The sequence below is a fragment of the Pinus tabuliformis genome, chromosome 4_2 (assembly GCF_031772625.1).
Source record: "Pinus tabuliformis cultivar Carrire ecotype Pingquan chromosome 4_2, CPIR1, whole genome shotgun sequence".
Lineage (NCBI taxonomy): Eukaryota > Viridiplantae > Streptophyta > Pinopsida > Pinales > Pinaceae > Pinus > Pinus tabuliformis.
In genome coordinates, this window is record NC_142304.1 from 552,977,787 (window position 1) to 553,004,721 (window position 26,935).

At 36.8% G+C, this 26,935-nt stretch overlaps 1 protein-coding gene across 1 annotated transcript in view; it reads right to left on the reverse strand.

Annotated features, from left to right (window-relative positions):
* LOC149170465 (Leucine-rich repeat protein kinase family protein) overlaps positions 1–22,716 on the reverse strand; it is a 66,071-nt gene extending 43,355 nt beyond the window's left edge. The window contains exons 1-11 of the mRNA XM_089429023.1: positions 21,675–22,716; positions 19,956–20,493; positions 18,961–19,412; positions 18,691–18,811; positions 18,420–18,491; positions 18,217–18,285; positions 18,054–18,122; positions 6,795–6,866; positions 6,624–6,692; positions 6,269–6,498; positions 5,945–6,144 (exon numbers count right to left, since the gene is read on the reverse strand). Of these exons, the coding sequence (XP_089285149.1) occupies positions 5,945–6,144; positions 6,269–6,498; positions 6,624–6,692; positions 6,795–6,866; positions 18,054–18,122; positions 18,217–18,285; positions 18,420–18,491; positions 18,691–18,811; positions 18,961–19,412; positions 19,956–20,493; positions 21,675–21,768 (1,986 nt within the window). The 5' untranslated portion in view covers positions 21,769–22,716. The remainder of the gene's footprint in view (positions 1–5,944; positions 6,145–6,268; positions 6,499–6,623; positions 6,693–6,794; positions 6,867–18,053; positions 18,123–18,216; positions 18,286–18,419; positions 18,492–18,690; positions 18,812–18,960; positions 19,413–19,955; positions 20,494–21,674) is intronic.
* Positions 22,717–26,935: the final 4,219 nt, after the last annotated feature.

A 26,935-nucleotide genomic window follows, 5' to 3' on the forward strand; every position in this document is an offset into this window, starting at 1 on the left:
AGCAAGGAGAAGTAGAAGGTGAAAATACCTCTACCATGGCTAAAGATTATTGTCAGGATGAGAAGCATTGTAAGCATGACAAGATGCATCATATTAGAAGATGGCATCAATTGGAAGCAAATAAGAGCTCGTGATGTCATTATAGAAACTAGAAAGTATAGTCGAAGTAGAAGTCTACATGGTTGTAGCAGTCATCATGATAAAAAGGAAGTATCTCATGGTAACCTCATTGAAAGCATGAAAAGGTAAACCAAAATAATAGTACATATGGTTGAAAGAAAGTAATCTAGCATAATAAAAGATAGAAAGGTCATCATAGGTCATTAGGAAGGATCATTTGCAGGATGAGGATAATCAAGATCCTCCATTGGAATCTTCATTAGAAGGTTCACCTCTAATTGGAAGAAGCAAATATCTCGTTGATAATTCCACCTTGTGTGGGATCAATTGTTTAAAAGGATGATGGTATGGTGACAAAGGAGTGCAACAAGTCAAGATAGTTGAAGTACTTTCAAGCAAGGAAAGGAAGTTGCCAAAGGAATTCTAGATGACCAAAAGGAGAAAAGAGGTATGTATATATTTGATAGATTAAGTCATGTCATCATGCAGTTACAGATAGCATCGTTGAATTCTCTATCCCATGAGCATGAATGAAGAAGAAGGATGTCTTCCTTTAGAAATATGCATGAAGGCATATACCTTGAACTGGCTCACATATTGATAAGATGAAATCAACATAATATGACCTCATATGGAATATGAGGTGGTTGACAAGATGAAGGAAACATGTATAGAAGTTCTTGGGAAAGCAATATGTGAAGAAAGGAAGAAGAGTTTGTGAAGGATGCAACTACAATCTTGTAAGATGAGATATGTGATCAACATCTGATAATTAGAAGAATTAGCTATGACATCTCCATGGAAGAAGAAGGTATGATGACCTTGATAGGTATGGTGAAAAGGAAAAACCTTGGTAATATATGTCTTAGAGATGAATTAATACATGTGCAGGATGTTGATGTTGCGAAAAGCAGATGTCATGATGAAAGGCCACCATAAAAAGGTAACTTTGATTTGATCATTTTGATTTTTGAAAAAGTAAAACATCTGGTTAGGTTGAAACAGGGCTACCAAGGGAGAGTTATAGATGTCACCTACAACTGACACTCATGAGATTGGATAAGAAGATCCTGAAAGAGGCATGACTTGGAAAAGGTAGTTGTACAAAGGAAAAGCTAGATATGGACAAGAAGATCACTTCCCGATGAGAAGGATGACATGACTATTGACTCAACCCTATAGTTCGTTGAAGGAAAGTGATGGATGGTCGATGCCCTACGAAGAAAAATATAGAATATGAAGGCTCCATAATGAAGAAGATAAAGTTCATGACATCAAAAGGAGGAGCCCTACATGCAGCTGATAGTACCATGATCTCCACCATAGAGCAAAGAGTTGTTAGTAATAAGTCCCTAGTTAAGAGGGAGCCTGAAAACAAGTCCCTGGTTAAGAGGGAGCTTGAGTGTATTCCTTTTATAGGAATGAGTATATCCTCCCTAGTTGAGAGGGAGAGATAGACACATCATTCTTGTATTCATGTTATGAAGAAAGAATGGAGGATTGGGTAAGCATCTAAGATTGATTCCAATACTCTTTGAGGATGTGGTAGGGCATCCAATAGGCAAGAGTAGTCGAAGGGGAAATTTCTTGAGGATGTGTCATTCTAAGACAAGAATTGTCCTAAAAGGCATACCCTTCGAACACCTGGGTGGGGTATGTGCCTTGAGAGACAAGGATGATGGTGTCTATCAGTCAGGTCTCGCCAGCATTGTGTTCTGATCTTGTGGAGAGATAGAGTTGTTAGTCAAGGCCTTGCTATGTGACAATGTTGGTCGATATGATGAGATGCTCTGGTATAAGTTGATAAGATAGCTTCTGAGATGGCTTACCAATCTGACTCTTCCTATGAGAATTCTTCAATTTGAAAATGTCCAAGTGCCTCGTATGGATTATGAATACCTCCCTAGTTAAGAGGGAGTGTTGACAAGTGTAACTAGGTTTGGTCTTCATAATGACACATGTAATCATGATTTTATGTATTTGATGTAAAGAGAAACAATAAATTTATTATTGTCATTCTTGAAGCATGGGTTTCATGCTCAAGGAAAATTTATTTTTATAGGTCAATCACCCATTGAGTGCTTCTAGGGTTTGTCATTGAGTCTACAAGTCAATTGAGTCTGTTGTCACACAAAATGTCTAGACAGCGCGACAATGCTCAGAGTAAGGGCTGTCACTCTAATCCTTACTCACTCCGTTACTCTCTCCTAGGCAAGTCAAGGGGGGTAGTCCCTAAGGTAAATGGATGAGGGTGATCACCTATATCTTGTGTCCTCTTGTCTCATTGTTCTTTATTGCTTGGTAGCTGTTTGATGATAAGAACACTAATTATAATCAAGTGAAAGAAGAAGCTAATCAAGTTTAGTAAAAATACATCACAAGCAGTTATCAAAAGAAGAGAAATCAACTAATCTATCTGCCCCTAGATTTCTCAACAAAGCTAGGGCTATCTGCTTTCACTTTCAGCATTTCATATTTAAATATGTTGTTGAGAATATTGGAAGGATTTTGAGGACTGGGAGAAGAGGAATTGCTTCATGACACCCTCTAATTAACCAAGGTTTGTTGTATTGTTGTATCAAGGGCCTTAATATAACATTTATACTGTCCTTTAATCTGGGCATAAAAGGTGCAACTTTATGGGCCTCTATCAATCCATTGTTTAGCATTAATAACTTTGGAATTCCATGACATATCTGTTTACATCACCTAGATGTCTTAAAATTTTAATTCTAGGAATGATCCTCAACAATTGATTTTGTTGCATCCTCCAGTATGGATTGTACCCACTACCCACTGATTCCACCAATCAAAGGTGAATCCCTCCAAGCGTAGTGCTGCAAAATTGACCATGTCTTCTTCGTTGATTGGATTAATTGAAAATCATGTCTCTAACTAGCAAATCCAGGCCCATGCATGGCCTTTTTCTTCACCATCAAAGGTTGGAATCCTAAAGTCTGTTGAGGTAAGGCATGTTAAGGACCTTGTGGTACAGGTCCCTTAGCTTCCGTGGCTTTAGAAATCTTGAAGATCATAGAAATCCTTGAAGGAAACTTCCCCTAGTTTTATTATTTAAGCTTGTAGGCTATCAAGGAATCCATCATTAGATCCTTGAACACTTCATTTGTTGGCTCTGATTTGACATCTAAATTAAAATAAAAGGGCTTTCCTCAAGTTGGCACTTTTGTTAGGAATTCAAAACGATTCTCCAGCAGAATACTTTCCTCTAGTCCTGGAATACTTTCTGTTCTGCACTCCTCTAACATTGTCTTAGTGATTGCCAACCAGTGCTTTAGTCAAGCCCTCAAGGCCTGCCATCATATCATGCATTGAGTTACAAGGTTCTGAATTTGAGGTTCCAATTTCAGCTAGGATCCTGCCAACATCTTCAAAACATTTTCTACAGCATTGAGTGCAACATTTTTTTCATCCATCAAGTAGTACAGTATGATTATATACCATTTCTAATTTTTTGAAAGCACAGACCAGCAGGAAACCACTTAAATACCGCTGTAAGAAAGCCAACTAGACCTGTACCACACCACAAATACTATAAAATATTTTTCCTTTTCTTATAACAAAAAACAAAATAAACAACAAGCATGACAGAGCAATCAATCTGAAACTCAACAGTGCGCCTGAGAGTAACAAAAATCAGAACTTTGTAGATTGTAATAACCCTATCCAGCAGTAAATTGCAGAAGTGGCTTTCCTAAGACCAAGTGGGCACTAATCTCAGGCCTGAAACTCTCCCTGAGTGGTACCAATGTTGCATGTGGACTAATCAGTCTCTCAAGACTGGATGTAATAAAATAATAAAAAAGCATGCTCTCTTCGAGGTTTAAAGGCTTACAGTTTCACTTTATTTATGCATTATCTACTGGTTTTCCTGATAACCAGGATTTGACAGTCCTACCAACAAAGATTTAAAACAGATCCTCCTACCAACTCAGATCTGACAAAGAACTCTGATGACCAACCAACCACAAAATAACAAATTGAACAAACTTATCCTATCCCGACAGCCTTAAAATTAAATCCCCCAACAATAGAAATATTTTGTGTACTGGATTCCACAACAGAAATTGTGTTGGTAAAGAGATCTCCAATTACTAGAATATATCTATCTTGAACATGTTCTTAGGCAATTGTGTGGATGTAATCATTTTTATTCCTTCCATGCTTTGACTGCATGGTAAATCTAACTGAAAGCAACACTTGGTTACTTATAACTCAAATGTTACCATTTCAACAATTTCCTTTTCTCTTATAGATGGAATGATAAAGGTAGGACGCCTCAACAAGCCTTAATGTCTAGAAGTCAGATATATATGCACTTAGTGTGAATTGACAACTTAAAAACTCATCGGACTTAATGCGAGGTTCACATTGTAATCGCTTTCCTAGAATTTATCATAAGGTGTATTCCAATAAAGAAAACAGAAAATATATAAGGTTCACTGCATTTATGATGTTTGTCTGAAGTTATATTTCCTAAAAGTAACAGAAACTACCAGCTGAACAGTCAATCATATACTGTTCACATTGCCACATTTTTTAAATTAGTGCTGGCAAATCTTTTCCTAACTACATTTTTGACTTTGGTTAGAAATGTTTTACAGTTAAGCGTTTGAAACGTATATCTGATACTTGTGACTTGTCTAACTCTGACGACGAAAAATTAGTTTTTCAATCTTTTGGGAGAAAATATGAAATTTATATACATATATAATTGAAAACATTGACAACCTACCTTCGCCAGAATCCAAATAAACTACAGTAGAAAGTGGAAAAGTTCACTGAATGAGAACGAGTAACCAGTTATCTTGGAGAACCATCAATCAATATCAGAGTTTTGGGCTGTGGACAGACCTGCATTCCCCACACTTTGTCAATTGATTCCTAAGGACAGTTTGTTCAACTAAACTTGAAGGTTCAAAAACCTATCTGGAAAGGGAAATGGTCTTATGGGAAGTCATTTAAGTATAACAAACCGAGGAGATTTATTCTAGGATTCAACCACATTAGCCTATTGATGATCTTCATCGGAAGTGGACCTTTCAAGCTCACAAGACAAGATGGATTAGGCAGTGTCAAAAGGTTTGAAGTTCTACTCTTCTTTTAAGTCTCAATTACTTGGGTGGCTACTTCTTCATAAAAGTCAAGTGGTTAAGGATTGACTACATTGTACTGGCTCAACAAATAGATGTTGCATGCTTTGCAATAAGGCAGAATCGATATCGATTAAGCATGTTATGTGAAATGGTTGCCAAGGTCTTTTGGGCATGGATTATTGTTTAGTAAAATAATCTTTTTGTTGCTCCTCTTCCATGGAAAGGGGTCCCTTCTAAGAATAAAATGGATGATTCCACACACATGAAGGCATGTGTAGGGTGTGATCGAAGATTGTGTCAACAAAATTAATCTGGCCCATTTGGCAAAGCTAACAAATTGTAGATCGAAGTTGGCTATTCAACTCTCAGCCAGGATGGATAATTTTAGGAAAGATGTAAATTCTTCTAAGGTGAGTGCCAAAGCAGAGATGCTTATCCTCCTCCTTACGTAGGGAGGAGTACCTGCGTGGTTGTTCTTATGCTTGATGTATCATTTGTGATGTACTTTTCGTATCAGTGATGAAATATCTGATGCATTTTCTGGTATAAAAAACTCACTGAATATATGGAATCATTCTGAGGAAAGGAAAAATTTGGATATTGCAATCATTGACAAGTGATCGGAGACATTTTGATTATCATATTATCATGTATGTTGGGGACACGGTTCAGTTGCTGTGACTTCTATTCAAATAAGATTGTTCACATACCTCATTAATAAAAGAGTCAGCTGCTAGTTGTGATGGATCAAAGCGTACTTTCACAGCAACACGGTTTCCCTCTGGAAGCTTTCCAAGATAAACAGATCCAAAGCTTCCACGGCCTATTGTCTCCCTAAAACTATTTGTCGCCAGTTTAATTTCCTTGAAGGTAAACCGTCTTGCTGCATTCCAATTTCTCATGTCTGTTTCTGCAAATCAAATGATATATCATATTTGAGTAGGGTAAAATAATTGGATTTTAAAAATAGTGCATGTGAAGCAAGAATTAGGAAAATGGGTATAGCATAGACTCAGATGTTGGTGGAACCATACGTGACATGGACCTTCCATCCTCCAGTTTGTGTTTTCTTTTGTACCATATTAGTAGAGCTGAACACACGATTACAATAAATGCTATTCCACCTACAAGACCTCCAATAATAGCCTTGATGTGGCTTTTTCTTTTGGATATGTTCGGTTCTGTCACTTCCGGGGTCTGAAGTGGAGGAGGGGCAGGAGAACATCTTGTACCAGGGAATGTCAGACATAGATTGCCCGATGTTCTGCACCGGAAACAAAAGCAAAGTTAAATTACATCACAATAATATTCTAAACTAAGTCAAAAAAGAATAGCATATTAAGTTTGTATTCAAAGATGCATCAAATTGGAAAATTTACCAACCCGTACCTTAAATCCAGTGTAGTCTTGTTCAAGGAGATGGGCAGGTTCCCATAAAGTTGATTGTTTTCCAAATTTCTGTTAATAATTGCATTAACCCATTAATGTCACTCTATTATAACTTTCTTTTCATTCTCAACAAAATCCTATCATTTGTGACTGTATGGCAGATTAACTCACAATAAGTCAAGACTTGGCAATCTTCCCAGGCTCTCTGGCACTGTCCCCTGAAGACTGTTGTTTTGCAAATCCCTGCACAAGGCACAGCACATAAGGGAATAAAACTACTACCTATTAATACTTGGTAAGGAATGGACAAACTCAGGCCGGGGAAACCTTCATAATAGCCAACATGCAAAGAATAGGTATCACAAAAAAGGCTGTTTTAGCAGTTTGCTACTGATGATACCCCTTTCCACCCATCTCTCCAATGGTCAGACCAAACAAGATATGGCTTTTTGTATCAATAATATTTGGTATCCTAGCCATGACTGCTGCCCCTTAAGGGTGGAACTTCAACAACTCTATATGTGTTAAAAGAAAGAAGAAAATATATTCATGTCTGATAGAACAAAATGCTTGGTGACTTAGCTGAAGCATCTCCGTTAGAAGTAGAAAATAGAAAAGAGATGATCTAGAACAATGTTACACGAATCGGGGATGAAGCGGGTGCATTTTTGGGAAGCGAAGCGTTGGAAGCATTATTTTCCAAAAATCCTTGGAAGCGTAGAATATATCAAAGCACGCATTTTTACACAAATCAAGATAGAAATAGCATCCATAATGCATTAATGATTAATTATTCGAACATCAACCACCTCGAATCTAGATTTTTCTCCTCTTGTCTAACCTTTGTCTCTACCTCGATTCTCTTGGGATATTAGTCAACATTGCCCAATTTTGATCAAATTGCCTAATCCAAACCTTAAAATATGGTAGAAAAAACTTAACATGTCTAATCAATGATTTTGACTTGAGTGAAGGGTACATTTTTGTTAAGACCGTGACAAAGGAGTTCAACAATCAACACCACCAACACTGAGGTGCATATAGGCTTGATGCTCTTGATTAAACGCCAATCACATACCCTCATACCTGATATAATCTAATGAAATGTCACAATCCCATTTATCTTGAAATCTTGAAAACTGTGAAGTCTGCTGAATTTTGAATAGGATATGAAATTCTATTTTCTCCAATGAAATCCGATGAGGTTGGAACCACTCTCAAACATCCTCAGTCATTTCATGGTAATGTTAAAAATTTAAGTAAAAGTGACATTCTCCTTTCATGAAAGGATAGGAGAATGTCACTTTTACTTTAAGAATTTAACATTCCATTAGGGAACATCCAAGACGCATCTAGGGAGCATCAAGGGAGCACCTTGGGAGTGTTTGGGAAGCATGGTTCCTCACATAGTGGTTCCAAATTCTGAAAAAAAAAAGAGTGCCCCACGGAACCAAGCAAGTGCTTTCCGGAACCACATGGGAAGTGTGGCAGAATAGTGTCAAAACTGCGATTCAGCCTACAAAACCGCAAAACGGAACCATCATGGTTTCCACAAGTCTAGAACTGCAATTTTCCAAGCAAAGCATGATTTTGAAATTTGGGTGCAGGGTTCCATCTGCAGTTCGCTCATGGATCTGCACAGTTTGTGGTTTTGGTTACCGATCTATTGGGGGGGGATGGTTCCTACAACACTGATATTCTAGAATAGAAATTTGTCAAATGCGGATCCAAGGCAACTTCCAACGAGATGATATAGAGGCAGAATATTTGTGCACATGTAAGAGATAGAGTTGCAACATTATCATCTTCGATTGTTCTGAGTTTACTGACAGGTTTGGGGAACGAAATCTACTACTTCCAGACCATCAATAGGACATCTACTCAAGACTTGTTTGTGCTTGTATCTGGCCCTGGTCAAGTTTTGTGTATTGGTCAAGTGTTTTCTATCAAGATTCAAGATTCAAGATTCCTTGTTTAATATAGTTAGTCTTAAAGGGTTATTTGTTTTGGGTTATAGTAAGGGCATATATTCTCTATAACAAAATGCTTAGTTGCACGATACAAGCAAACAAGGACGAGTTTCCGAAATGGGTAAGGGTACGAAACGTGACCCCCCCAAATTTTGGAAACAGGGAAACGCAATATATATATATATATATATATATATATTAGGACATTTAAGAAATGTTATGTCCAATCATAAAGCATACATGATCCATTATAATTTATTACAATATGATTAAATTGTCCAATGTCAATGATCACATAATGAAAATAGAAATATCGGAATATCCAAAATCAGCCTTTATTATATATATCAGGTTGTAAGTGCAATAAAGACTATGAGGTTGCAAGTACAATAATAGTATAAAGACTAAAAACTAATCCTCATCATTGTTGAGAAATCTAGGGCATAGGAATGAGGTGATTTCTCTTGAATGATAACTGCTTGTGATGCAACTTTTACTTGGTCTTTTATTAGCTTATTTCTTTCTCTTGATTATGTTAATGTTTTCTATCATAAAACAGCTACCAAATCATAAATAAGCATGAGACAAGGGACACAAAATGTAGGTGATCAACCAGGGCCAAAACCTTTCCAACTTGAGAGGAAAACCCAAACGAATTCTTCTTCTAATAGAAACTTCAAGTGACGAATTCCAAGACCAAGACCCTTGACCTATCAACTTCTCCAAGACCAAGTCACAAGACCCTTTTTCATTGCTTCTCCTTCTTACCCAAGTCAACACTGGTCAAACTGACTTCTAGCACTGCTAATTTTGGCTACTCTAAAATTCGGCCCTCTTCCACAGTCTTGCAATTCTCGGCTTGCCTGAAACTTCAGCAATTTCACATGTGTGGGTTGATTGATGGAGCTTGATGGTATTTTCCTTCTTCGCTTGACTTGAGGGCTTCTCCTTGTGACCCCAGCTAGCAAGAAAGTTGGTTTAGTGACCTTCTTCTAGGCTTCTTCAATGGTTGGTGTAACTATACTGCAAAAACCCTAATCTCTGTCACAAGTGCGAGGAGAATAACCCAAAAAAAGTTCCAAAAATACTTTGGTTTCTTCTTCTTATTTCTTCGCTGGGTGGGAGGCTCCTATTACTCCTTTTCTCGCACTTCTTGTTGTATAATAGATGCTTGATCAAGTGGTGTCTCAAGTGAGACTGATTCCTCATTATATATAGTGATATGTCCATGAAATAGGCCGACTTGTGCAAGTGAGTAGGCCGACATGATCTCCATCTCCTTTTGAGGGCCAACTTGAAGGAGTACTTGTGACAAGGTCTTGGAGAGTTAATGACTCAAATAAATTCTCTTTATACACTTTGTAACATGCCCAAATGGGCCTTCATTATTGACTCACTAGACTTGATGACAAAACCTAATAGTTCACAATGGGATCTTCGTCTATAAAATTCCTTGAGCATGAAACCCATGACTCAAGCATTATAAAATAATTTTATTTTTCTTCTTTACATCAATTACATAAAATTATGATAATACACATGTCATTATGAAGACCGAACCTAGTTACATATTTAAACACTCCCTCTTAACTAGGGAGGCATTCATAATCCATACAAGGTACTTGGACATTCTCAATTTGAAGAATTCTCATAAGAAGAGTCGGATTGGTAACCCATCTGTATAGCATCATATCATCTAGCATTGTCACATAGCAAGGCCTTGACTAACAGCTCTATCTCTCCACAAGATCAAAGCACAATGTTGGCGAGACCAATGATTTATAGACACCCTCATCATTGTCTCTCTCGGAACATACCCTACCTGGGTTATCTCAGAGCATGTTCTACCAGGACTATTCTTATCTTGGATTCTCAGTCCTCAGAGAATATCGTTCCTCTATGACTATTGTTATCTTGGATGCCCTACCACATCCTCAAAGAGTATCGGATGCCAAATGCTTACCCAATCCTCCATTCTATCTTCCCAAGTGAAGACAAGAATGATGTGTCTATCTCTCCCTCTCAACTAGGGAGGATATACCCATTCCATTGAGGAATGTACCCATTCCTATAAAAGGAATGTATCCAAGCTCCCTCTTAATCAGGGACTTGACCAAGCTCCCTCTTGACCAGGGACTCGCTTCCAGCAACTCTTTAGGTGGAGATCATGGGATAACCAAATGCTTGTAGGACTTCCTTTTTCGATGTCATGAACTTCTTCTTTAATATGAACCCTACATCTTTTGGGACTTCTTTATAGGGCACAAACCATCCATCACTTTCATGAATCATGCCAGTCTTCTCATCCTTCTTTTCATCGGAAAGTGATCCATTAGTCCATATCTAGCCTTCCTTTATGCCTTGCTGCCTTCTTCATGTCATGTTTCCTTAAGGACCTTTCATCCTGCCACATGAGCATAAATTGTAGAAGACATCCACAACTCTTCCCTTGGCAGCCCTTCATAAGCACATCCGGATATTGTTCAAAAATAGAAATGAACATTAAATCAAAATTACTTTTGTGATGGTCTTTCATCATGACATCTCCTTGCTTGCATCAACATCCTTTTTTTCATTTACACATCTCCAAAAATATATACAATGTCAAGGGTCTCTTTCTTTTTCAGATTTCATCAGGATCTTCATATCTTTCTCATGGAGATATCATAGTTAGATCTTTTAGTCCTTGGATGTTGATTGTCTTCTCCATAGTTTCATTTTTCATGATCTCTTCCTTTCTTTCTTCACACATTTCTTTTCAAGAACTTCCAATCATAGTTCCTCCAATTTTGTCAACCACCTCATATTTCATATGAGGACATATTATGTTGATTTCATCTTGTCAATGTGTGAATCATGCCTTCCTGCATCCTTCCAAAGGTGGAGATCTTTTTCTTTTGATGATGCTCTCGAGGTAGAGCATCCATTCATGATACTTGCAAGCATATGACATGACTTAATTAAATATATGCATATATACCTCATTTCTTTCTTTTAGGTCATCTAGACTTCCTTCAACAACTTCCTTGATTGAAAGAGCTCCAATCATCTTGACCTGCTTCATATCTTATGACATCATACCTTTATTCCATGAATCCCAAGGTGGAATTTTCGAAATACTTGCTCCTCTCAATAGATGAACCTTCCAGTGAAGATTTCAACAGAGGATCTTGATTATCCTCATTCAGCAAATGCTCCTCTTGAATGGCGTATGATGAGCTTTTTATACTATATGACTTTCTTCTTTCCATAAGTGCTACTTATGCTTCTAATGAGGTTACCAAGAGCTACATCCTCCTATAGGTGATAGCCATAGATTTCTATTTCAGCTATCTTTCATGCTTCTTTACGATGATGTCACGAACTCTTGCTTTCAATCATATGCTTCTATGATGCCATCTCCTATGATGCATCCTTTCATGCTTCTAATGATTCCTACCATGATACTTTACAACATAAAAACTTGAAAAGAACTAGGTGAGGAAGACTATCTCAATCATAGTAGAGATATTTTACTTCCTCTTTCTTGGATTTTTTCTTTTCATCTTCCTCCACTTCTTCAGTGATATGGGCTTCTTCTCTTTCTCTTTTATTGTTGTCCTTCTTGAGTTTAGAACAATATCTCTTGTAGTGCCCATATTCTTGACATCCATAGCATTGAATCTTTGCCATATTCTTCTTTCTTTTCTAAAGACCAAATGTTCTGAACTTCCCTTTTCTCTTTGCCATAGCAGAATATCCTTGAGTTTTCTCATTTGATCCTACATCATATTTTGCCTTCAATCTCGTTTCTTCAATTTTGCATAGTGACCATAGATCCTTGAATGGAGTAGCTTCCTTCTTCCCATAAATGCTTGATGTAAAGTTAACCCATTCCTCTGGAAGTGCATTTAGTACTATGGTAGTCATCTCCTTGTCAGACATTATTTCACACAAATCTTGTATTTGGTCCCTTATATCAGATATCCTCATAAAGTAAGAGGCTATTCCTTCTTCTTTTGATATCCTCAGCTTGTAAGGTTTTTGTCTTAACGAGATGACTTCCCCTGCAGTGCTTACGGAAAACAACTCTACAAGTTTGTCATAAATTTCTTTTGAAGTTTCTAGTTTAGATACATAGGGAATGAGGGGATCCTTGATGGATTCTATGAGAATCCTTTGAGCTCTTACTTCCCCTTTCATATACCTTGCAAGTGCTTGAGCATATTCCTTTCGAGGTTTAGTGACTAAGCCCTTAACATGTTCCATGACCTCATTTTCTATGAGGTTCAAATTTGTCCTTTTCTTCCATGCAAGAAAATTTGAAGCCCCAACCAATTTGTTGCTTTCCTTGCAAAAAGACATTTTGACAGATTCAAATGTAGACATAAATATACTTACTTGTGAGGATGCTCCTTCAACCTACTTCCTTCTTGAATTTGATGATGATATAGGTAATTGAAAACTTCTTCTTGATGAAGATTCTTTTCTTCAAGAGTGATCCTTGACTCCAAAGAGAGGGAGATCACTTTGGATCCTTTGATGATGATGGCAACGTCCTTGATCTTGCTTCTCTTGGATGTGTAGACTTCAAGTTACTTTGATTCGTAGATCTCTTCAACTTGAGTAGAGGTAGGGTCTTTGTGGTCTCTTTCCTTGATGATGACTTGAGCAAGGATCCCAAGAATGTTTTTAGTGTAAAATTCTTCTTTGACCGATCTAGGGTTTTGACACTTCCTTCTAGATGATGATGTAGCCCTTGCCTTCTTGGAGAAGAGAGGATCTTCTTGATTCGCTGATGCTCTTAGAACTTCGGTCTTTGAGTGCTTAAGAGTCACTTATTGAGCTTCCCTTCCTTGACTTGTCACCTTAGCTCCGATACCATGTTGAGAAATCTAGGGCATAGGGATGAGGTGATTTCTCTTGAATGATAACTACTTGTGATGCAACTTTTACTTTAGCTTCTTTCTTTCTCTTGATTATGTTAATGTTTTCTATCACCATACAGCTACCAAATCATAAATAAGCATGAGACAAGGGACACAAAATGTAGGCGATTAGGCAAGGCCAAAACCTTTCCAACTTGAGAGGAAAACCCAACCGAATTCTTTTTCTAATAGAAACTTCAAGTGACGAATTCCAAGACCAAGACCCTTGACTTATCAACTTCTCCAAGACCAAGTCACAAGACCCTTTTTCACTGCTTCTCCTTCTTACCCAAGTCAACACTGGTCAAATTGACTTCTAGCACTACTAATTTCAACCCTCTTCCACAGTCCTGCAATTCTCATCTTGCCTGAAACTTCTACAATTTCACACGTGTGGGCTGATTGATGGAGCTTGATGGTATTTTCCTTCTTTGCTTGACTTGAGGGATTCTCCTTATGACCTCAGCTAGCAAGAATGTTGGTTTAGTGACCTTCTTCTAGACTTCTTCAATCGTTGGTGTAACCCTACTATAGAAACCCTAATTTCTGTCACACATGTGAGGAGAATAACCCAAAAACAGTGCCAAAAATACTTCGGTTCTTCTTCTTTCTTCGTTGGATGGGAGGCTCCTATTACTCCTTTTCTCGCACTTCTTGTTGTATTTCAGATGCTTGATTGAGTGGTGTCTCAAGTGAGGCCGAGTTCTCATTATATATAGTGATCTGTCCAAGAAATAGGTCGACTTGTGCAAGTGAGTAGGTTGACATGATCTCCATCTCCTTTTGAGGGCCGACTTGAAGCAGTACTTGTGACAAGGTCTTGGATGACTCAAACAAATTCTCTTTTTACAATATGTAACATGCCCAAATGGGCCTTCAATATTGACTCACTAGACTTGATGACCAAACCTAATAGCTCACAATGGTAGCTTCATCTATAAAATTCCTTGAGCATGAAACCCATGACTCAAGCATTACAAAATAATTTTATTTTTCTTCTTTACATCAATTACATAAAATTATGATTACATGTGTCATTATGAAGACCGAACCTAGTTACATATTTCAACAATCATCATAATCCTCATCAAAAATAGAAGCAGAATCATGCTTAATAGTGGAAGGTGGAATTGAAGAAGATGATTGGCCAATTCCACTTCTAGTCTTCTGGTCCTCAATATTCAGGGCAGCGAGAGAGAGCTCCAAATTAGGAATTCTGGATCCACATCCCATTCTTTAGAAGGACCACTGCTATATTCTGGACCCTTACGAGATGCAAGGCAAAGGTTGGAGTGCATATAAACAAGATCCTCTGCCTTCTGTGAACCCAACCTGTTGCACTCCACTAAATGAATAAAACCGTAGGTGCCCAATTACTTTCTGTTGATGAAGAGCTTGCCACTTGTTAAAGAACACGAATGGGAAGGTTTTGCAAATGTACACCATTTGCTCCATGATAAATCCACCACCTAATTGGATTCATGGTGCTTCTCTCCTCCAAAGCTGTTATATCTGAATAATCATCTAATCCTGCAGCCAAACTGGCAAATTCTTCATTCACCTCCCTATGTAGATGAGCTGGAAACATTCTCATAAGGGATTTTTTCACCCCAATAGCCACCTCTCTATCCTTATTGGGTGCCTTCCTCTTCCCATTGCTTTGAGCAATAAGCTCCTCATCATAAAATTTGGGGTTCAAGGCATGTGCTAAAGTGTGCAATGGAGTGTTGAAATTGTTCCACCTATCAACAATGATTTTCTTAACTAAATCAGCAAAATGATTATCAACAAATAAAAGTTGTGGAAACTCCTGTGAAATGATTTCCATAGTTTTCTCAACCATGGTATCCATGTTATCATATACCTCTCCTAAGAAAGGTTGGTCAGTGTCAGTATTCCAATGAAGCTCAAATGCAAGGGTTGTGAACTTTAGGAAGAAATCTATCTTGCTCCACCATTCCTCATCAAGGCATAATCTACACGCCATATATCCTCGCTCTGAAACTACCCGTCTCCACTCAACCCAGAGTTGACTCACCACCATAGAAACTAATGGTTGCTTAACCTCAACAAGGCGCCGCAACATTAGGAAGTTTGAGGCATATCTTCTCTCAACAACTTTTAACAACTCCTCTTTGGAGTACTCTCGAAATATTGCTTGATATTGGTGGTGGTTGGTGATGAATTTAACAATCTCCCTTGCTTCCCCTGTGATTTCCTTTATCCATGGAACTTTATTGTCGATCTCCTCTAAGATTAGATTCAGATTATGGACAATGCATGGTGTCCAAAAGATGTGGTCATTTCTTCCCTCAATAATTAAACCTACAACTTTGCAAACTAGTGCATTATCCATGATAACTTACACCACCCTGTTACGTCCTATTTGTTCGATAGATTTTATAATAACATCAACAACGAACTGTGCATCTTTTACCTCTCTTGAGTAGTCTTTCGCCTTTAAAAACATTGCTCCTTTTGGTGAAGTGGCAATGATATTTATCAATGGCCTGTGCCTTGTATCTGTCCATCCATCTAAGACTATGGTAACCCCAAAGCTACTCTAGGAAGAACGAATTGGTGATAAGATATCCTCCACAAGCTCCTTCTCATTTTTGAGAAGCTGTGTTTTGACTTTCTCATAGTTGGGCCCCTTGTACCCTACGGGAGTTTTGTTAATTGCCCTTATCATATCTTGCCATTAAGGAGAGCGAACAACGTTGAATGAGATACCACATGCATAGATGTACCTAACCACTCTGGAATAAGCTTCTTCTCTCGCTTGCATATTCACCAATTTAGCAATTCTGCTATCTTGAACTAAAGCGGATGCCCCTCTGGTATTTTTGGATGGTCGTTGTTCTTGTTGTTGAGTGGCTCTCGTCTTTCTTGCTTCAACCACAATCCTTGGCTCAATGTTTGGTGGAGCTTGAGGAGTAGCTTGAGTAATCTCTTCATACCTTCTTTTAATTCCATCTGTCTCATCTTGCTATCTTTGATATGCCCTCCTCACCAATGGGTCTGTTGTTTTTATACAACCTGCAATCTCATATCCTTCTCCATGCAAAAGATGTGCCTTCACTCTTGGGTAGGAGCCCTTGTACGAATTACTACAAAGATTACATCGCCATTCCCATGAGCCACCACCTCCACATCTTTGAAGCTTCTGAACATGCCTCCAAAGAGGATAATATTCAGCCCTTGGGTTGGACTTGGGGTTGAACTTGCACCTTGGTTGGAAGCCATCAGTGCAAAAAACAATTAAAAAACAAATTTGTAAAGAAAAAACATTTTTCACATTTTTGGAAGCATAAACCCTCGAAAAATAGAAGAAATAGACTAAGAAAATGAATGTTTCTTACCTAAATTAATTTTTTGTAGCTGAAGCTACCCCAAAATGCCACAAAATGCAAGACAAATATGGTTGTAGTTGAGCCAAAAACCAAGAATGTCGTAGCCGAAAACTTCCCACTCCAAATCTGCTTGTGAAATCTCTTTCTCTTGCTGCTGAAATCTCCTTTGCTCATAGTTGAAAATGCCCTCACTGAAACCACTGCTCTCTTCCTCTTTTCTCCTTACTAGAATCGTACGTCTCCAAGTGAAACGACTTGCTCAATTCGTGTGATGAGGGAATGAGGCGAGAATCTTTTTATAACTTGTGAGAGCCATCTAGAAGCATCCAAAAGATATTTTATTTGCCAAATAAAATAATAATAATAATAAAAAAAAAAAAACCACTTAAACGCTGAAACGTGGTTGTACGACCTGGAAACGCGTTTCAAGCCTTACTAGGCCAAATGTAGCAGTACGGCCTGAAACGTGTTTCCAGCCTGTACCAAACGTGTTTCCGTACCATTTCTGCCCAGAAACAGGCTTTGGCCTAGTGTTTCCTGCAACATAGATAAAATGATACTTTTCCTATTACTAGAATCTCCCTTGCCATCCTACTGAACAGGCATCCTTTGTAAGTATGTGCTTCTAGTAATATGAGTCTCTTTAAATTAAGAAAAATTACTTGTTGCTTATATGCACCAAAACAGTGAGAGAAGCAGACTCACTTTGAAGAAGAAAAAAGGATAAATAAGGAGGAGCTGGTGCAGGTTATACCAGTCCTCTTGATGAGGATCTCCAGGCACAAGCAACTAAGCTCTAGCACCATATTAAGGAGACTAAAAGTGAAAGAAGCTGACTGCACAAAAATGATCTCAATGTCTAGTTGACCAAATGTTAGGAAACAGTTTATTTAGTCATGAACCGAAATAGTCATCTCTAAGTTTGCAAAATCCCAAGATTTGAAGCAATCAAGTTGCATAATGTACTGGGAGAAAAACTCACATCCAACGAACACTCTGTCTAAGTCCAGTTTTGTTATCGAGATTACTAACTTAAAGGATGCAACCAGTTTCTCGAGACTCGGTATATTTTCATTTTGAGTGAGTTCATTTCAATAATGAAACTTAAGACCCACACCTAATCACATCTTGACATGGATGCACATATGGTACAAGAACATATATAACATGGATAAAAAGAACATGGTAAATGGGACTCACAGTTTCTGCAAGCTAGTTAAGGAACTTAGGTCAGGTATGCGTGCATTTAGTTTGTTGAAGCTCAGATTCCTGCACAATGTAACACCATTTAATACATTCCATATGAAAGGTTGATCAGAACATGTATATGCCATCAGCATCCCATCAAAAAAATAATGCTTACAGTGTTTGAAGTAGAGAGAGAGCATTAAAGTTCTCAATTTGTCCAGTCAGTGAGTTATTATGCAAATCCCTGCAGTAAAAAGGCTTCAATAAGACCAAATAACTTCTTGAAATCAAGTAAGTCTGCGGATGTCTAGTTACAAGCAGTACAAAATAAAAATAGTACTATATTTGTCATTTAGTCAAGAGTTGAGTTTCACGCACAGATTTTGAAGATCTAGAAGGTCCCCGAATGCAACAGATATTGGTCCCTGCAGATTCATGTTTGAGAGGTCCCTGTAGAGTGAATAGTTGTTCGTTAAGGCTTAGTAATTTTAAATTAAACATTTTACATCTTATTCTTGAATTTCTTAAGTTTTTTAAGATAATTATTGGTTCTGACTATTTACTTCTTTTCAATTATAACTAGTGCACAACATATTCTCGAGGTTTTCAAGATTCTGAGGTCATTCACCATGGCCATTCTACTACTTACAAAGAGACAACGTCGTTTGCTTCATCACATTGAAGACCCTTCCATGGAACTGGAGAACATGGATCATTTTCCCAGCCTAAGTTTAAACGATAAACTCTTTGAATAGCCTGGAGAGCAGACACTGCATTGTGATCACACAGTACACAGAAACCAGTTAATAAATTGGATGCAGAAATGACATAATTCATTAGGCAAAAAATGCAAATCCTGTTAACATGCCTCAATATCTAGAATCAGAGGTGAGAAACATGCTAAGTTGAAAATCTCTACCTTGACTCTGTGAACTTCCTAGAGGGATGTCAGCTATCTGGTATACTTCTAGAGCATTGATTTGTGGATGAAAGCTGACATTGTGGATTGTGATATTAATCACAGAGATATTGTTTGAAATGGAAGAAACTGCGCCTGTCTCACTGCTTTGGAGAGTGTAATTGGTTGCTAAAATATCTCCGTTAACCAATACATGAAAAGAAGATTGCACAGGTAAAATCCTGGCAAAATAGGCAATTACAAGGTAATTTGCCTCCTCGTCAAGTTGGAAGTTGTAAGATAAGGTATCTGTTCGGACCAATATCCTTGCTGATTGAAGCACGACATCAGGAGGGCTCTCTGGAACTCCAGAACTATTTATCTTCACTGGTATATCAAACCCCACAGTGAGGTGGCTTGGTGAAAAGTTTCGATCAACATCCCAAATGCGATCATAAGAATCAACAGGATACCTGATTCAAGAGCAAATTTATAAATATTTTACTCCATTGACAGCCACATATAAAAATCCCTATAAGGGCCACACCACATTCTAGCAAACTGTTCAGAACTTGCCATCTAGTATCCTCCTTTTGAAGAAATGATCTCAACATGATTATATGACTTCGGACCACAACTCTCTTCCCCTCATTGTCAAAGAGGGGTGAAAGAAGTGCCAAAAACGTCAGAGCTTTTAACCTATTAAACCTAAAATAGGGTAAAATCCCAAAAATAATAGCAGATTGTAATAACTTGAAAACACAGAAACAGAAGTAATAATGAAGAGACTGAGCAACAGTCGTCGTGTGCTCCTTCCTTGTAGCTGTGTAGGAAAATTAAAATGAAGAGAAGGAATGTCTCTCATTCATTTGGTGGAGAAAATCCTACATAACAGCTAATTCTGAAAGAGCACCTGACAAGAAAAATCCTAGCCCCAGGCCTAGCTCAACTCTTGGACACAGAAGGTTATAGGAAAAGAATATTCTAGTCCTACAAAAGCAGTAAAGCTTTCTCACCGTAATATCTTGGCAGTGTAGCCACAATTGATTCTGATCCTCTTTCGGAGCAGTTTGTCGGAATTAACTCCCGTTCCACTGCTATAAGCACTTGCAGGAAGTGAGCGGACTTCCAAGGAAGAAATTAAGGGTGTTCTGCCCCCTGGAATAGAAAGTAAGCAGAATGATAATTTGTCTTGAATTTCTGCAGATATAAACTCTTCCACCCATGGATCAGAGATTGAAAGGTTCACTTTGGCAATCGCTGTGATCCCTAAACTGACTTGGAAAACTGGAGGCTTGTTAAAGCCATCATAATTCTTGTAAATGAATGTGCTTCGGACCAGAATAGGACTGTTTTTCTGGAGAGCTATGTTGTAACAATTCTGATTTTCTGAACCAGGGAAAAAGCGCAAAGTAGTTTTAATTGTAGAGTTCCCATCGCGGAACGTTACAGTTGATTTGTTACCAGTAGTTACATATGGATCATCTGGAACCCATGGAATATTAAAAGCATCTGTATAATTTGCACTTGCTCCACACGATAAGCTTACAAAACCTGCAAAACTCAACGAGGAGAATTATTATGGCCTGTTGTTGATGCTCTCTTCAATGCTATTTATAATGGGCTTTTATCTAGAATGATTCCCAAAATGCTTAGCCTCATTTCCCAAAATTAGGTTAATCAGGTTTGGCTAGGCACACAAGGCAATAACAGCACATTTCTGTAGTTAAATAGCGCTACTTCAACTAAAACAGCTCTGATGTCTTCAGTATCTTCTTCGCAGTTAAAGATGCCTGTGATTTCTGGTCCAAGTTATCCCTAAAAGAAATCATTGTGAAACTGAAAAGATCAGGGATTATCTATGCACCCATTTATTGGCACAGATCAAGTAGAAACAGGCAACATAACAATGGCTATTATGTTTTAGAGTCTACTGGCATTTTTAGAAAGCAGATGGTTAGTATTAGTAAATAGAACTGCAGACATATAATATAGTCAGAGTGCACCAAAGGATTTAGAACCTGAGGAAGCAGGTAACGAAGGATAAAAGGGAGGGACTTACGTTATGTCATAAATTAAAGATGCATTCTATGATGGAGATTTGAATAGAAAGAAATTTAATAAAACATTGAATAGAAGAGTGCACACGATAGTCTCAGCAGAAGGCACCACTTGATTTGGATGTTTGGGAACAAGGAAAGCAGCCAGTTATAGTATTTAAACTTAATCAGTTGAGCACTTTGATGGGAAACCTCGTCTCATGGTGTTCTCAAAATTAACTATAGCAGCATCGTCGGCAGAACACATAAAAAGATACCAGGATGCAGCCTCCCCTGCCAACCTTCAATCTTGAATATGTTATCCACTCAATATGGAGTTCCACATCCAATGGGAAAAGAGGAACTCTATGCACTGCAGTTGGGAACTCGCAGCTTGTCAAATGATTGCAGTTTCAACTATTTCAAACAAAACCAAGGAAGCTAAATTGAGAACTTCTATATAGGCCATGGATCTTAGTTTTAAGAGTTTGCGGTTCCTAAATCAGTTAGTTGTGTTGGCTCCTGGAATCTTTCGGGTCTAGTTTTGATCTTAGGTGGTATGGTCTATGGGAACTAAAACGATTTTACAAGTATCTGTTAGGATCATTCAACTCTTATTGGCACTCATAGATATCAACTAGAACTGCTATATGAGTGCTTCAATGCATGGATCATGCAATATTAAAAGATCCATACCTTCTGGATTCTCGATCGCACTCGCTCCAATCTGGAGAAATATGCACACAGTTGCCACAATCAACCATAGTAGATGCAAATTCCCATGCTCCATGACTGGGAACTTGCTAATAAACTCATCTATGTGCTGAAAAGATTGGTCACAAGCTGTGTGTGTTCCCCACTCTCTCCTTTACAAATGCTGGCTATGTTGCCAGAAACCTAGCCAGAGACCTATTTCTCGTTCCTGATCTACTCCTCTTTCTTGTCTTGGCTATGTATAATATACCCAGTTTGGGAGAGTGACCACTGCTCAAATATCCAAATAAAGCAGTCCTTGCTTTTGAAATAGCTGCTCATATTATCAAAACAGAGTACAAGTCTTTGAAAAGTATGCAAGTAGGCAACTAGGCTTGAATCGCACTCAATAACAGCAAACGTTCAGTCGACTCTGCACTGGGAAACATACACACGAACATCAATAAAAAATATCTTGGAGAAATTCCACTGCTATTCCATCTTCATTCTTCTTTCGAAATAGTCAATACAGATGAACAGCCACGATTCTCTGAAAATTTCTATCCTCCATTAACACCCACAATTCTGTAAAACACTCTATCCTCCAAAATTAACGCCCACAATTCTATGAATACCTCTAGACTCCTTCAACACCCAAAATTCTCCAACAACTCCACTCCATGACCCAATACTGTTTTCTGGACAAAGTCCAATCTGAAATCCCTTACATACTGCCTATAGTGAACACAAATCTCGTGAATTTTCAAACTATTTCGAACATTCATGGAAGTTTCAGTAGGGGATGATGCTAAAGGCAGCTGGAAACCAATAAATGCCATCATTTTGTGCTTGCTTGCTGCAGCAGGAACTGGCGTGACCACCATTATAAATCTACTATCCTAATTCCCACCCGCGTTTCTCTTTAAAAAATTGGAAGTATTCAAGTCTATAAGAACGATTTGAATTTCAAACAGACACGGTCGACGACAAATTCCTTTCTACGGCGGAAATCACTTTGTATAAACATAAATTTTTGAACATACTTTGTACAAGATCGTATATAATCCAGATTGTCTTTACTTCCAGCACGCCCAGCAAGGTTGTCAACGGTGTAACGACTGCCACTATCATTGAAGGATGTCACACAAAGGTAATGATGGGAAGTGGTGTATACATTCTAAAGCGTTATTTGAACGTCTCTTTTAACATTTTTTTTATTAATTTTATTTGAAATCCGATTTGTAAAATCGAGTTGTTTGATTGGTTTAATTTTGTATATATAAAGTTATTTAAGAAATTGAATTTATCTTTCCAATTAAGTGTAAGTATGAGAAGAGTAAGGTTGTTGGTACGGTCTAATTCACAATTATATTTACTTAAGTTTGTTCACAATTATATTTACTTAAGTTACTTAAGTTTGTTCACAATTATATTTACTTAAGTTAGTTTAGACTCGAAGCTATTACAATATTATTTTTTAAGATATTAAAATTTAAAATATTATTAGTGGGCATTTAAATCTCACTCAATAAGATAACAATTATCCCACTCAATCACACAACATAATCCCAATTAACATGTTGAATTTATTTCTACATTTCAAAATATTTAAGTTATTATGTTATTAATTTTAATGAAAAACTAAAACATAAATTATGAACACTCCATTGTATTTTAAGGTTAGAGAAATAAAAATAGAACCAAAATATCAGGACAAGTAAAAATATATATATATATATATATATATATATATTACTCATAATAAAAGAATTAACAATTTCAATAATTTTGATATAACACATTTGAATAATTTTTCACAACTTAATTTAAGAAAAAATTTAAATCATATAATATTGATATTTCTTCATAAAATAAAATTTTTGAATTATATAAATATAACAAAGTTTAAATTTTTAATTTATTTTTATATTTCTAATTTATTTAAAATAATAATAATTTAATTTACAATAAATAATAATCAATTCTAATATATCATAAACTAACAATGAAAAAGATAAACACTAACTCCAAATATTATGATTCTTCTCTTCTCTCCACTGTGCTTTGTACTTTTTCAGTTATGATTTTAACATTACACTTACACTTTTTTAAAGTTATGAAGATGAAATTGGAAACCATTATAAAAATATGCTAATTATAAATTTAAATATATTATATGGAAGTATTAAATTTAAATGGAGAAAATAAAAACATTTTTTTTAATCATTTTTATTTATAGATAAAAATAATATTCCTATTGGTTTTTTATAATCTTTAACCATTTTTTTTTAAATTCTATAAAACAATTTTTTTTTTTTAAATGTTATAAAATTTGCTCATTAATTTCCATCTTTTACAGATATCACATAATATAATTAGCAATAAATTATCTTAATAATGACTAGATAAGCTTACTCATAAAACATATTTATGGATGATGAAGCTACCAATAAAACATACCCCATAAAACATATATATATGGATGATGAAGCTACCAATAAAACATACCCCATTTTCAAATGAGTTGGATGTTGTGTTTACATCGTGATACTTTCTTGGAGGAGCCCCACTGACAAAAGTGAGGATCATGTTACCTTAGTGCACTACAAACGTTAAGAATAGTACTCATGGGATCCCTCGAGTATAGGAACCCGATGCACAATCAAATATGTCTTGTAATCTTGTTGTCTGGCCAATGAGATGCGATAAATTTAGTACCTAGACTTTAGGTTAGAGACTATACATGGAATTTCATTTTTAGTTGTCATGTCACTATTGCATATTGTACTAGCGACTAGGTTTGTGCCTTAAGTTTCGCTAATCAGTCTTGATAATGGAGAGAATGTACCCAATTTGGGTAAAAATAATTTGATGGTAAATTTTTACACAGAGTTAGTAGGAATTGAATAAAAAAAAATTAGATAAATTTTTATTATAATTTAAATTTTAAAAATAGGTTTTTTTTTAATTGATTACCAATTTTTGAAAAATAAATCATAAGTTTTAAAGTTAGTTTATTTTTTTTTAAATCCATAATTTAAAAAATATTATTCATAAATTAAAAAAAATGTATTATGTTTGATTAAAATCTTATCGCATATTTTGATAGGTGGGTCAGCATGGGGTACAAAGTCTGGCTTCAGGCGAGTTTAATTATATGACATGACGTGTGGAGACAAGTAAGGAGATGGCTACACCAAGTGACATTGTTTGAGCATAACTATTGAGAAGAAATAAGTCGTCTATATATCTCGAAAATTCGAAGCCTTTTGTTGTATTTGGTTTCTTGGTATGGGAGGGTGGTTGAGTGGTTTCAACGCAGTTGAGTGTGCATAGGCTCTTCACCTGGGCATGCTTGTTGGTTTGGGCATCTTTGTCTTGAAAGGAGATGGCTAGGAGTGGAATGGTTGCACTACGGGCTTCGTTAGAGTGACTTTGAGAGTGGTGTGGGATCCTTGAGAGCGAGGTTGGAGGCACATTTAGGGAGTGCTAGAAATAGAGATTGAAGCTGTTGCAGTTCAAATTTAGGAGATAGAGCTCTACCTAAGGAAAAATGGTTGCATTTTGTGTTAGAAATTTGGTAAGCGAGGGACTCCTTTTTCTTTTTTTTCCGTGCTTCCTGTTATTTAAGGGCCCCCCTATTGGTTTCCCCTTTTGGGAGCGAATTGTTCTAAAGTAGGGCCTCATCTCAGGGCTCTAGGGTGGTAGAATTGGGTGGCTATCTTTTCTTGAAGGCTTGGTAAAGGGTTCACTCTCAGATAATTGGGACAATTTGATTCAGAGCTGGTGATTTGATGCGTTCATGGTTACTCCTGCTGGATGATTGCAGTCCCCCTCTTGGGCGAGATTAGTGGGCACTGTGGCAATGGGTTGGGCACCTCTCTTGCTGGGAAGATTTGGTGCGAGGTGCACTTAGTAGACATGTTGAGACAACAAGGGCAAACCCGCCGTGAAGTAGGCCCCGTGGGCAGTCTAGGGAGCGAGTCGACCGAGCGGAGGCACGGACGTTGAGGGAGAAAACATGGAAGGCGAGGTGGCCCACATCCATTCCCTGTCACCGGGCCATATGGAGCAGCCTCCTATGTTGGCTTCAATCGCATAACAATTGAGGGATTTCCTTGTCAGTCTCTACGTCATCCAGTAGTAGAGGTGCGAGGATAGAAACGAGACAATTTCTTATATTAATGATGTCAAATACACCCAAGGTGAAATTCTAGAGCGCCTTGCTTTTGTCCGTCATAGCTAATGTCGAACTAGTGAGATGTTGGATGAAATCGAGGCGTGACTGACTCATATCAATTTCCATGTGCATGAAGGGCATGGCCCTCCTGTGGCCCCAAGTGCGGCTCATGCGCCAAATCCCCCCTTGAAATGTTATCTCCTAGTTGTTTTTTTGGCTATATGGTTCTTCTGCCTCTAGGATTCTTGTAACAAATGGTAGTATCTTCTTAGTTTTTGCACTACTCCCATGGCTAGCAAACCTGGTTGGAGTGAAGCAAGGAGAGTAGAGGGCCTATGGAATGTACATTGTAATTTTTTGAGGAATTAATGAAAATATTTTGATCGAAAAAAAAACCCATCACATAAAAATATGATATACCATTTTTATTTGAAATTTATGATGAACCACATTAGATGGTTCGAAATGTCGACCAACAACTAGTGATGTGATTAATCTGAAAGACATTCTCAAAATCATTATTGATCACAAAAGTCTGAAATCAAATAATTTATTTTAATTTTAAATTTATTAAATATAAAAATATTTAATTATATAATATTTAATAAATTTAAAAATATTGTCTATAGATCTTGGATAGAGTGTAATTCCGTACATTGTTAAAGCATCTCTAGATGTTAACTCATTGGTTCAATTCTTGACCTTATTTTAGTGTTATTCTTAAACATGATCATAATGTAGTCTCACCAATATTAAACTTTATATATATATAAAATAAATTATGTAAATGATATAAAGTTTTAGTATGATATGTAATAAGCTAATATTATATAAACTTAAAAATAGTAAATTATTTAAATTATATAATATTTAATAAATTTAAAAATATTTAATTAAGTAAATTGTATAACATGTAATAATCTAATATTATAGGTTCATATAAAATGTTATTTATATTAGTTTTTATTTATTTAAAATATTATATTAATTAATAAAGTTTGTAAATTTTTTATAAGTATAGTTAATAATGAAATTATAATTGCAACTAAATATTATTTAAATATAAATAATTTTATTAGTAATT